The sequence below is a fragment of the Martes martes genome, assembly GCF_963455335.1.
Source record: "Martes martes genome assembly, chromosome: 6".
NCBI lineage: Eukaryota > Metazoa > Chordata > Mammalia > Carnivora > Mustelidae > Martes > Martes martes.
Window position 1 is genome coordinate 90,827,071 of NC_137893.1, and position 14,191 is coordinate 90,841,261.

At 35.9% G+C, this 14,191-nt stretch overlaps 1 protein-coding gene across 3 annotated transcripts in view; it reads right to left on the minus strand.

Annotated features, from left to right (window-relative positions):
- SUPT3H (SPT3 homolog, SAGA and STAGA complex component) overlaps positions 1-14,191 on the minus strand; it is a gene marked incomplete at its 3' end in the record, with an annotated part of 536,454 nt that overhangs the window by 76,066 nt on the left and 446,197 nt on the right. For 2 of the 3 annotated variants that reach the window (XM_080805744.1, XM_080805745.1), the window contains one exon: positions 8,810-8,920. In XM_080805744.1, coding sequence (XP_080661870.1) covers positions 8,810-8,920 — 111 coding nt within the window. Of the gene's footprint in view, positions 1-8,755; positions 8,921-14,191 lie in introns of those variants that run through there. The other variant, XM_080805743.1, reaches the window with a different exon arrangement.

A 14,191-nucleotide genomic window follows, 5' to 3' on the forward strand; every position in this document is an offset into this window, starting at 1 on the left:
AGTTTAGAAAATATGATCTCATGTTTCCAGGCTAAGACTACTTAAAGAGTTAAGAAGAGAGACCATTCTGCAAAGAGGAAGTTTAATGAGTAGGATGAGTGAGACTTCACTGAAGCCCATGGTCCCAGGGAACCACAAAATATTCCGGTCCACAGATAGAGCTCTGGGACTTACTATGTAACTTTAAGCTAGCTACTTAATTTTTCTCTAAATCTCAGCTTTCCTACCTAGAAAGTGGGGATAATTAACACTCATGTTGCTGTGTTGTGAGGATAAATAACATAATGGAAGTGAAAAGTTTTTTCTAAAATAGTACGTAAATTACTATTTGATTAAACAACACTCATTTCAAATTTTAATGATCTTCTCTGCCAAACTCTTCCAACTTCATTTCTAAATTTCAAACATTCTCTCCCTAATTCTAAAATGAACACTTTGTTAGTTGAACCATATAAAATTCCTGATATTCAACTGTTTCTCACCTAGAGAAACTGTAATTTCATATAATTTGACATAATGAATTTCATCACTGCAATCCCCCCACCCTATTTCAAAATTAAAAACAACTACATTAAAAGTTTCACAGATTTTTCTAGAGAACACTGACTTAAAAGTTTCACAGATTTTTCTAGAGAACACTGACTTTTAGGTTATTCTTATATGATAAATACAACATATGTTAATTTATTTCTGAGAATCAGTATTCCACAACCATAAAATGATATGTGGCTCCAATCTAGAAGGATAGATTTAGTACTTCCAAAAAATTTATTGAGAAGATTTTTGCTTCCAGTCAAAAACACAAATATTTAAGAATTCTTACCCGATTTATCTTTGGTATTTACATTAGAAAATTATTCTAATATTTTGTGACATTTCATTTTCCAGGTTGAACAAATAAAATGCCAGCAAATCTAATGTAATTATGACATAAGAATTACTGATGAATGTGAAAGTCTAGATCAAAATAGTCAAAGCAATCTGCTATACTGCTTTTGTTTTTAAAAGCTTAATGTGAGGCATTCCTAAAGGAAATGTCACATTTTTGACACCTCTGTGTCTATTTCCAACAGTCCTCAAGAACCAAAGATATGAGAGGATCCCTAGCATCCATAACAGATCTCTCCGCATCAAAGTCAACGGCCAGAGTGGAAGAGCAGTCAACCGAGAGTAGGGAGGCCGGATTCCAGGGTCAGCCCTGTCGCTCCCTCACAGGGTGCCTCTGGGTACACTGTGAAGTTTCTCTGATGCTGAGACTCACTGGTTTTTGCAAATCTCAGCCGGCTTTAAAATACTGTGATTCTGTCTGAGAATTTAAGGCAGCTGAATGGACACTGAAGCACGACTTGCTTCTAAGGATGTGCTGAAGGTATTTTATAGGTTAATGACCACGCTTAAAAAAAACAACTTTACTGTCTTCCTATTCTAGTGCAATAGAAAATCACCTGATAACAAGCAACCTCAGGGGGGTTAACATGTTTTTCTAGGTGGATATCATTCAGGAGAAGCTAAAATAGATTTAGGCATTACACGCTGGATTATGTCATCTCACCCAATGAACACAGTTTCCTTTTACTGGCTTTCAAACTTATACACCTGATTATATATCAGCCATTTAGAGCACTTGTCATAGAGAGCTGGATCGTGCTTCAGAGTAAGTAAACCACGGGCACCATTCACTGCTTGCGAACAGCGAGGATCTAGATCAAACACATGTCTGACCTTCTTCTGCATGATAAACAATCAGTATACTGGGTAACTCTTTGGAGTATTTTCCCCGAAAAACATTTCATTCACAAAAATTTTAAATGCTTTTTCCTTCTAAACATGCACAAGGAAATTCTAAGAATATTTTACAAAAACCATTACCAAAAGCATTTTAATTTTTAGGCTGAGAGAAGAAAGTCCTCTTCAAACAATTAAATATCAATTTCTGATAAGACAATTCATTTAAAGCTTTTGCTATACCTTTCATTGGGATGTGCTGATATCCTTCATAAAGTAAGTTTTATTTGCCCTTCACTATTGTATATTTTCTTAATTTTCTAACATACCAGCACTACTTTCAGTAAATGAAAAGATTACTAAAGAAATGAAGAAATCGGCACCATGAAAAAAAAAATTTGAAAACCGAGGGATGAACAGACCACTTCTCCAAAGAAGACATACGAATGGCTAATAGACACATGAAAAAATGTTCAACATCACTAGGAACATCACTAGTTCAACATCACTATTTCCCATCACGGAAATACAAATCAAAACCACAATGAGATACCATCAATATCTCATTACAGCAGTCAGAATGGCAAAAATTAACAAGACAGGAAACAACTATTGGTGAGGCTGTGGAGAAAAGGGAACTCTCTTACACTGTTGGTGGGAATGCAAGCTGGTTCAGCCACTCTGGAAGTTCCTCAAGAAGTTAAAAATAGAACTACCCTACAACCCAGCCAACTGTACTACTAGGTATTTACCCCAAAGATACAGATGTAGTGAAAGGAAGGGGCATGTGCACCCCAGTGTTCATAGCAGCAATGTCCACAATAGCCAAACTGTGGAAGGGCCAAGATGTCCTTCAACAGATGAATGGATAAAGAAGATGTGGTTTATATATACAGTGGAAGATTACTCAGCCATCAGAAAGGATGAATACCCACCATTTGCATCTATATAGATGGAACTGGAAGGGATTATAGTTAGTAAAATAAGTCAAGCAGAGAAAGACAATTATCATATGGTTTCATTCATATGTGTAACATAGGAATAGTGTGGAAGACTACAGGGGAAGGGAGGGAAAACTGAATGGAAAAAAATCAGAGAGGGAGACAAACCATGAGAGACTCTGGACTCTGGGAAATAAACTGAGGGTTACAGAAGGGAGGAGGTGGAGAGATGGGGTAAATGGGTGATGGGTATTAAGGAGGGCATGTGTGGTGAGGAGCACTGGGTATTATACTCAACTAATGAATCACTGAACACTACATCAAAAACTAATGATGTACTACTATATGTTAGCTAACTGATCATAATAAAAAAAAAAAAGAAAGCTTCTATCAAGCAAGATCTTTCTTCATGAAGGTAGAACTGCTTTCCAACGTATGTGTGGATGCATAAGGGAATTATAAGATACTGAACTCCGAGAAACATGTCTAGGTAGAAAGCAACGTTCCCCCAATGTCTTCCTTTATGAAAATGGAAGCGTTTTTTTTCAAAGGATGAGAGAAAAAAAAATTGAGGAAATAATTTAAAAAAATTATCACCAACTTTAAGATACTCATCAGTCTCTAAAATTTTTTTCAATAACTTACACAAATATACAAACTTACATAAGTTGAATTGGATGAAGCTTTATAAATTTGAGAACATGCCATTTTTTTCTTCAGATTTCTGTTTTATAAGAGCTAGTATGCAAAATCTAGCTAGTACGCAAAAACAGAGTGACAACTATGTAATTCAGTTCTTGAGACCTTATTTTTAAGGTGACAATGTGATTAATGTTCTTCAACCATTACCAATCCCCAAAGTAAAAATGAACACAGTTATTCTCAGGAATAATCATCTTTAAATGGTATTTAAATTTTAATGGTAAAAATGATTAGTCTGATAAGAAATCACATTATTTTTCAAGTTTTGGTTTCTTCTGGCATCACGAAGTGTAGCCTCTGTGTTTTTGTGTGTGTATTTGTGTGACTGGTCGGGGGAGTGGTTTCTATTTCAGTCTGCTTTTGTATTCCTATTTCAGACCTTTTAGAAAATATACTACAGTTACTACTACTACTACTATTCCACTATTATTAGTATAATTTATTAAGAGCTTATCACATGTCATCCAAAAAACATATTATCCAGGTAAGAAATGGGCAGAAGACATGAACAGACATTTTTCCAAAGAAGATATCCAGATGGCCAACAGACACATGAAAAGATGCTCAACATCACTCATCATCAGGGAAATACAAATCAAAACCTCAATGAGATACCACCTCATACAGGTCAGAATGGCTAAAATCAACACCACAGAAAACAGCAGATGTTGGCAAGGATGCAGAGAAAGAGGAACCTTCTTACACTGATGGTGGGAATGCAAACTGATGCAGCCACTCTGGAAAACATTATGGAGATTCCTCAAAAAGTTAAAAATAGAGCTACCCTATGACCCAGCAGTTGCACTACTAGGTATTTACCCAAAAGATACAAAAATACTGATTCCAACGGACACATGCACCGTGATGTTTACATCACCAGTAACAGCCAAATTATGAAAAAAGCCCAAATATTCATCAACTGATAAATGGATAAAGAAGATGTGGTACACACACACACACACACACACACACACACTCTGGAGTATTATGCAGGCATCAAAAAACCTCAGAATCTGACCATTTGCAACAACTTGCATAGCACTAGAGTGTATTATCCTAAGTGAACCAAGACAGTCAGAGAAAGACAAATAAGACAATTATCATGTAATTCCACTCATGGATAGAATTTAAGAAACAAAACAGATGAACATGGCGGGGGTGGGGAAGAAAAGGAGACGCAAACCAGGAAATAGACTGTTAATGATAGAGAACAAACAGGGCTGCTGGAGGGCAGGGGGATGGGTTAAATGGGTGATGGGTTACATGGGTGATGGGAATTAAGGAGGGCACTTGTTGGGATGAGCACTGGGTATTGTATGTAAGTGATGAATCACTAAATTCTATTCCTAAAACCAGTATTACACTATGTGTTAACTAACTAGAATTTAAAAAAAAGTTTGAAACAAAAACAAGCAAAAAGAGCTTATCACACATCAAGTTCACAGTACTCCTTAAATTCTATCATATATTCTATTATTACATCTATTTTACAGATGAAACTGAACCATAGAGAGCTTAAGAAACTTCCTTAATGCTACTTAGCTAGCAGGTGGCAGAGGTGGGATCTAAACCATGGTCATTCGGCTCTAGGATCAGCAGCCAATCACTACATGATATAACTTCTGTAAATACCAGCTACTCTGAGTGCAAGGACAACATAAGATGACGAGCATCAAAGTCACTTAGGACATCTGAGGATGTATACATACTGTAAAATAATGACTACAATTCACACTTTCTGATGTGATTTTCAGAGTTATAGGAAAAATATGCAAAAAGTAAGATTAGTTACAAAAAGTAAGATTAGTACACATAGTTCTTTACTATGTGTACATTGAAAGTCAGGTATATTGGGGTGGGGACAGCTGGAAAAGTGTATTGAGGGAGCAGATTCTGGAGCTGGGAGTTTTAGCCTTGGTTCCATCGGTTAGTCTAATTAATAGCTTAATGTCAGAAAAATTATCTCAATCCTTTAGGTATGATACTTTCTCTGATCTTCTGCATAGGATTGAGAATGAATGAGAACAGGGAAAAGAAAGCAGTCACCAGCACTGTGAATTGTGGAAGACTGATGAATCACAGACCTCTACCCCCGAAACAAACAATACATTATATGTTAGTTAAAAAATTAATTAATTAATTTAAAAAAAAAGAAAGCAATCACCAACTAAAACCAATAAGCTAAACACAGTACTGCTCTAATGGGGTGAGTGGAGATGGTGGTTTACAAGTGTCTCCACCACACGCACGTCCTAACAGCCAGGCTGTTTCGGCTCTCTGCCCCTTTCCTCTCCGTGCCAGCAGCTACTCTGTGCAAAGCGCCTGTGCTCTTCTTCCTCACCTCTACCTAACAGGGCTTCAGTCGTTCTTTTCTTCTATCATTCTAACTAATACCCAACCTGAAGAACTCATAATTCTTTATGCAGTGAACTGCAGTTCTGAAATTGATCAAGTTGGGATTTTGTACAAAATTATATCAACAGTCATAATATTGTGGAAGACAGGAGGATGACTCACTAAAAGCAGATTTTTACTGCTCTATTGTTGAAATTGGAATTAAATTTCTGTGTAACCTATTGGTTGTTGTTTTAATTCTCTAAATCAATTTCCAATTACTGGGAATTGCTACATATAAATCAAGTTTGGATATTCTAAATTAGATATCACATATATATCCACACCAGACAAGCACTTCAGATTTGGAATGACAAGGAGCATAGACAATCTCTATGTTTCGTATACATAAACGAGTTGTTCATGAGCATTTTAGTTTACACAGAAGGTGTTATGCTGGAGGTAACTGAGCTCAGCCTTGCTGTATGAAAATTTAGGTCTCAAGCTAGGGTTGAGTCAACATGCCTCCTCTCTTCTTAAAAGCTGCAGCTCAAAGCCCAGGTAGCAAAGAGTCCCTAGTGCAGCATGAAGTATTATCTCTGAGAGTGGGCATCAGGGAATGGGACATCAGCATCCCCCAACATCAGAAGCAACTCCTTTGGGAAAGTTGAAGGTATGTGGGAGCCATGGCAGAGTGGCCATATTGTCAGATACACAGTCTAGGTATGATAAAATCTCTCCCAGTTTAAAGTGAATTTTTAACTAATTTAAAAAGCAGATTTATGAGAGGTACACCATGAGGAATATAGTCAATGATATTATAATAGTGCCATGCGGTGACAGATGGTAGCTACACTTGTGGTGAGCAGAGCATGATATATAGGGAGGTGGAATCACTATGCTGTACGCCTTAAGCTTATGTGTGTCAACGATACTTCAATAAAAATAAAGGGCAGATTTATGTACTGTAATGTATACCATGAAACTGTATTTCCCTGATCATATTAATCATGATATAAAATAGAGTAAGCACATTCAGTCCTGCAGCCTGGACGAATTAGTATGGCCCAAGGTAATGAAGCAGACCTCTCAAGCTGGGTCCTTTCCAGGGGATGATAAACATGCAGGTGCCCCTCTCTGATGATTTTTCTTTACCACTTGCTGTGTTCTGGTAGTGGTTCTATTTTTCCAGATCTATTTAAATTAAGCATTTAAAAATCATATTGGTTATATTTATAATAAAAATTTAAAAATCATATTGGTTATATGTTTATTAGATAAAAATTAGCTTAAGTTGTATCTGAACTTAGTTTAAAGTACATTTTCTGACCATATGCCACAATTTTAGATTATCAAAGCAACTTCACACACACACACACACACACACACAGAGGCATCAACCAAAATGGTTAAGTGATCCGACCAGTGTAGTTAAGTATAAAAAACGTGGAAGAATGAAGGAGCCACCACCACCTCCTTTTGAGGAAATACCAAAGACTTTATGAGTGGAAGATTTTCCCCTTATATTAGATACATGTTCTGTTATATAATTTTATCCATTATTTTAGTTACCATTTTAGGTTTTTTCTCAAAACACCAGCTTCCCCTTGCTACTCTCTAACTACTTCTACATTATTATCAACACTACCTTCTTTTCCTTCTCTCTCCACTCCAATGCCTCAACCTTTTAGTTATTAGTTATTAGTTGGCTCTTAAATGTGGACTTGATATGTTTAATCCTTTGTCAGAAGACAGCTGTTTTTAAATTCTATCAATCATCTCCTATTTTGTAAATTTCATCTTTCTTTTGACCATCACTAAAAGTAGTCTCACCTATCATGCAGAAAAAAATAAAACAAGAGATGCTTGATTTCATTCTGCCCTTACAATTGTAATCATCTAAAAACACGCATGCAGAAGGATATAGTGTTTTCATCAGCAGTACTGAAATCATGTTCTCATAAGACAGATTCTAAATACTAAACAAAAGTGAAAATAATACTTATCATTACAAAAAGCTTCTGAAGACATACATAAAAGGCTTCTGATACATGCTTGCTGTAACAATAAGAATCCATACAATTAACTAATGACAATAAAGAATGGAAAGAAAGCATTCCCTTTAACTAAAAAATGGGAAAAACAGATGAACTAATGAAGAAGAAATCACGATTTCTAACAACAGGTCACAGTAAAATCCAGGAGAAAATTTCTCTCTCAGAAGAAAACATACACTCTGTTACACTTATGTATGCATGTATTTATATATACATACATATTGTTATATGTATATACTCTGCTTTGGTATAGTAAAGCAGAAGTGAATAAGAAGAAAGCAAACAGACAATAAATTCTACTGTTACTCAGTCTTAAATCCAACCTCACTTTCTGAAAATCAAACCAATGCCTCATAAACAAAGACTTGGAGAAAGTTCTATTAATATGAATAAAGGTTTTTTAAAAAGGGCCACAAGATGAGCACTTAATTAAAACACACACGCACACGTGCATGAACACACACACACACACTTTCCTCAGGCTATTAAAATATAAAGTCTTTAATTCTCCATTAAAACAACAACAATAACAACAACAACAACAAACCCTGATTACAAGCTTTAAAACCATTTGAAGATGTGAAAGAGTATCTACATTTCAGCCTACTTCAAAGCCAGTGACGAAATCATTTCTTCTTCTTCCAATTCAGAGTAGGTTTAGGAGCAGGACATCTGAGAGAAGTGGTATTGCCAATCTAACCGATTTTAAAATATAAAGTGCTTCTAGCAATATCTGGAGACATATAATTTGACAAAAAAGTTTTATAAACCTAAGCTTTGAAAAACAGAAAATATAAGCCCCAGCAAAAAAAAGCATAATTTGTAATTGAAAGAAAATAATATTTTGTAGAAAAAAAAATTCGTCCTTCCAAAAAGAGACAAAAATGACTAACTTTTATTTCCCAAGAGAATTATGCCACTTTTATACAACAAAATTACAGCCACCACAAATTGCTTTCAACAATTCCATTGCTTCTTCATTTGACCACTTGAAAATCAAAATTCTTTCAGATTATAAATATAACTTTTTATAACTCTGTTATTACGTACTGTGAATGGGGAAAGGGGGCCAATCTTGTGGCCATAGCGTCGAACGGCCTCTCTGATGTGGCAGGGCTGGATGGCATCGCTGTGAGCCTCAACACCACAGGCCGCGGTGCTCTGCGACAGAAAAACACATAAATTGTTACTAAATCAAAAACACACAACAGAACTACAGTGTGTAAAATATGAAAATAAACTTTTATAAAATGGATGTTCTCCCCCGCTCCTTCAGGATGCACGTTTCTGCTGCCGTACAAAACATTTAAAAAAAGATTGCGTTAACAAATCAAAGATGACTTTGATGTGACCCCTTCCTAGCAGACCTACCAAATGCAATTTTTATGCCCACAATATTTCACCTAGGCCCGCACGTCAAGGTCCAGGAGAATAGAGCCACTCGTGTGCAGATGAGAATTGTCACGGGGGATTGCTGACAGAACTGCAGGAAGCTATTTTTTTAAAAAAACACTTAAACATTTATTATTATAAATGTTTCTCGGGAGCTTGTTGGGCATATTTCTGAAATAACTTGAGGGTCATCAATTTTAAAATGAAAAATATGAAATTGCTATATATTTATTTATAATACTGGAGCTGTCACAGACAATCATTTTAACTTGGTTTCTAATTTTCTAGGTGTCCTCAGGGCAAAAATAAAATAAAACAAAACAAAACCTATTTTAATCTGCCTCACGTGTAAAAGGCAGGTTTGAAAGTATAAAAAGACACATGGAAGAAAAGGACTATTTGCAAAGAGAGTATGGATACCAGCTTAAGAAATGTATGTAATATGATTTAAATATGATGAGACTGGGTGTTATACTGGACTAATGAATCGCTGAACATTGTATCAAAAACTAATGGTGTACTATACCTTGGCTAATTGAATTTAAATTAAAAAAAATTTAAAACCTCAATAGTAACAAGATAGTCTCATGGCTCACTTGCAGGCTCTGGTTTCCCAAATATCTGATCCAGAGCCTATCCGTTACCAATTCTGTCAGGTTATTAATATCTCTGCACTTCGGTTTCCTCAACTGTAAGACAGGGACAATAATTATAATTGCTTTCTACTGCAGTGGATAGCAGATGCCAGTCATTAACATTACAGAATCAAGAGAAAGAAATAGTAGTGTGTGTATAACTCTAACTGTATTCTAGAAGTCAGTCATGGTCACATAATCATACTTGTTTTTCTGATAATTACTACATTTACCAATTTCATAATTCCTTATAGGAGTATAACTAATATGACCTTTAGTAATTTGGCAAAATCTTATCAAGTGAAAATGTACAACAATTTTGACCCAATTTCACATCTAAGAATTTATCCTACAGATATATTACACAGTTATAAAATTTTATATGCCTATAGGTCTATATCTATATATTTGCCATAGACACACACACACACACACATATACACTCACTGCAAAACTCACTGTATATATACACTTAGGATTGATGAACTAAATGTTCATCAATGAGAGAACACTAAAATAAATTATGGTATATCCATTTAATGAAACAGAAACTATAGTAAGTACCAAAAAGAACAAGGGAGTTCCATATATACTCCAATGTAACTATCTCTACGATGTATGGTGTGAAAAAATGCAAGGTGTCCTACTGGGTGGTACTATGTTACCACTGATTTTTTAAAAAGGCTGAACACTACACAATTATCCAAACATAGACTATTTTTTGTAAGGGTATACCAAAAATCAGTAATAGTAATACCTTATCTCTTGGAGTCTAACTGGGTATTTAAAGGACACGGATTAGAAGAGACATTTTTCACTGTATATCCTTCTGTACCTTTCAAATGTGTTTTCTGTACCTTGTGCATGCTTTTCCTATAACTAGTAATAAAATTTAAAAATTCTGATTAAATGAGAGCATCGGCTAATTATCCAAGCTGAACCTGAAATAAGATGTGAAATATAAAACAAAGCAGATGAACATTTTTTCATGTGTCTGATAGCCATTTGTATGTCTTCATTGGAGAAGTGTCTGTTCATATCTTCTGCCCATTTTTTAATATGATTGTCTGTTTTGTGTGTGTTGAGTTTGAGGAGTTCTTTATAGATCCTGGATATCAACCTTTTGTCTGTACTGTTATTTGCAAATATCTTCTTCCATTCCGTGGGTTGCCTCTTTGTTTTGTTGACTGTTTCCTTCGCTGTGCAGAAGCTTTTGATCTTGATGAAGTCCCAAAAGTTCATTTTTGCTTTTGTTTCCATCGCCTTTGGAGACATATCTTGAAAGAAGTTGCTGTGGCTGATATCAAAGAGGTTACTGCCTATGTTCTCCTCTAGGATTCTGACGGATTCCTGTCTCACGTTGAGGTTTTTAATACATTTCGAGTTTATCTTTGTGTACGGTGTAAGAGAATGGTCGAGTTTCATTCTTCTACATATAGCTGTCCAGTTTTCCCAGCACCATTTATTGAAGAGACTGTCTTTTTTCCACTGGATATTTTTTCCTGTTTTGTCAAAGATTATTTGACCATAAGATACCACCTTACACCAGTTAGAATGGCCAAAATTAGCCAGACAGGAAACAACGTGTGTTGGAGAGGATGTGGAGAAAGGGAAACCCTCTTACACTGTTGGTGGGAATGCAAACTGGTGCAACCACTTTGGAGAACAGTGTGGAGATTCCTCAGGAAATTAAAAATAGAGCTTCCCTATGACCCTGCAATTGCACTACTGGGTATTTACCCCAAAGATACAGATGGAGTGAAAAGAAGGGCCATCTGTACCCCAATGTTTATAGCAGCAATGGCCACGGTCTCCAAACTGTGGAAAGAACCAAGATGCCCTTCAACGGATGAATGGATAAGGAAGATGTGGTCCATATACACTATGGAGTATTATGCCTCCATCAGAAAGGACGAATACCCAACTTTTGTAGCAACATGGACAGGACTGGAAGAGATTATGCTGAGTGAAATAAGTCAAACAGAGAGAGTCAAGTATCATATGGTTTCACTTATTTGTGGAGCATAACAAATAATATAGAGGACAAGGGTAGATGCAGAGGAGAAGGGAGCTGAAGGAAATTGGAAGGGGAGGTGAACCATGAGAGACTATGGACTCTGAAAAACAACCTGAGGGTTTTGAAGGGGCGGGGGGTGGGAGGTTGGGGGAACCAGGTGGTGGGTATTAGGGAGGGCACGGATTGCATGGAGCACTGGGTGTGGTGAAAAAACAATGAATACTGTTACGCTGAAAAGAAATAAAAAATTAAAAAAATTAATTAAAATAAAAATTTAAAAAATTAGGAAACATAAAAAAAACCAAAGCAGATCTTGATTATTTTTATTATTTTAACAAGATATTGAAAGAAGTCAAATAGGAATTTACTGTAGAATATCTTTCTCAATTTCATTCCAACAATACCCTAATAATAGATCTGCAATGCCCACAACAACACAAATTGTTATCTTAACCCTTCATTTGGCACTGATACAAAAGTACACAGGATTTTTTTTTTTTTTTTTTTTTGAGTGCTGTCTTGGTTCTTATTCCAAGCACTTTGCGTCAGTTGGAAATGAAATTATCAGGTACCCAATAAAGGCATAGGCTCTTCTCTGTATTCATTTGACCCCAAAAGATGAATAGGACTAATAGAGACTCATTAATGGTTGAGGCATCCTATCCATTTGTGGAAATGAATGCAAATATTTAGCTGGATCTAGAGTTAAGTTTCCCAATGGAAATACAAAAGAGAGGTGTCAAGAGGGTCAGTATCCTGCATATTACGTTGGGTGGGAAGTTCCTCTATGGCATCTCCTTTATGCCTGCAACTTAGGTTTGTTTTTTATTTCTTTCCTCCATGGCCAATGTAAGATTCTACTCTTCCTTACTTTCCCCGACGAATTTGGTTTTTGTGAAAACCATAGAACATTTAGGTCAAAATCTCTCAGTTTCTGGCATGGTAATCAAATAGGATTTCAGAACATGGAAGGAAGCATAAGCTAGAAATTTATAGCTGAATCATGCTCTTTGACAAAAAGGTGAAGTTAATATATAAAAATGGAAATATCCAATTTTGTGAAAAATGTTAGATTTTCTATTTTGCTAACTTCAGGGTTATTTGCTAGAATTAAGTAACTGTAAATAGCATGCAGTTACCATACACACTCCTACACTTTCTTTATTTGCCCACTGAGTTCTTTGAAGGGAACCCTTAAATCCGAAATGATGTATTTCCGGTGTTGCTGCTATCCCTACTGATCTCTTCATATTTCTGCCAACATTCAGGCCTTCACCAAGGTACTTTTAATCCATTCAAATCCAAAATTCATACCAGGTTGAGAATTTTAACTTAGCAGTGACTTTAGCATTTTATACAGAAGTTTCAATAGAGCTTTCTTGGACCACAGCTGAGAGTTCAAACTACTGAGACATTTTACTTGGCATCAGCCAGCAAGGATAAGTAGAGCCATGGTGCTCAAATCCAGGAATATGGAGGATTCCATAAGATACTTCACCTTCCTGTACCAAGCATCAGCTCTTGGACGAAGAGACATACATAAAGTGGAAGAACGCAAGAACAGAGTATGAATGCAAGTGAGAGGAAGAGGACCTGACATCTGAGGAAGAACTTTACCAGGCAGCCTGTACTTTGCTCAAGGAAACAGTCTATTTTGGCAGAGATTTCAAGCACTCTTTAGACAACAGGACTCAGTATTTTGTCAAATATGTTACATTTTTGAAAATTTAAACATAAAGGATATCATAAAGTGTTGGCACACTCAGAATGGGAAAGATGAATTGGTAAATCAAATGTGGTCCAAGGAAGCTATATTGAAACCTCTGTTGCTGCTGGATCTCTTACACATGTCTGTACCTGTCCTGACTTTAAAAAAAAATTGTTGCCAAGTTAAATCGTCCTGTCCTTTCTCAGCTTTTCCCTTGCCAGGGAAATCCAAATTTAAGAAGGACTTGGAATCTCAGATAATTGCCACTTACTCTTTCCACGTAACGGTGGACTAGATCTTTAGTTAAACTTGAAACATTCATTCTTACAGAGTAACACATATCTTGGATTAGAGCAAATGAAAGGTTAGACTACTATTACTAATAATTTTATTACTCACTGGCCACAAAGGTTGATATATAATCTGACTGGCAAGGCAAGTGTCTTCCCTCCATTCACTGTTGTACACATAGCTTTCCCAGAGTTTTATGTTTATGGAGGATGTCTTTTTGGATGAAGGTGGGCCATTCTTTGGATAAAGGTTACAATATTTAGTATAGTTAATTTTAACAGTTATTTTTCTCATTTCAAAGTTTAATCGAGATGTTAATTGTTAAAACTGTAGTTCTATATAACTAGAAAACTTTTCTTTAAGGAAATTAAAACTAGAAAAAGTACTTA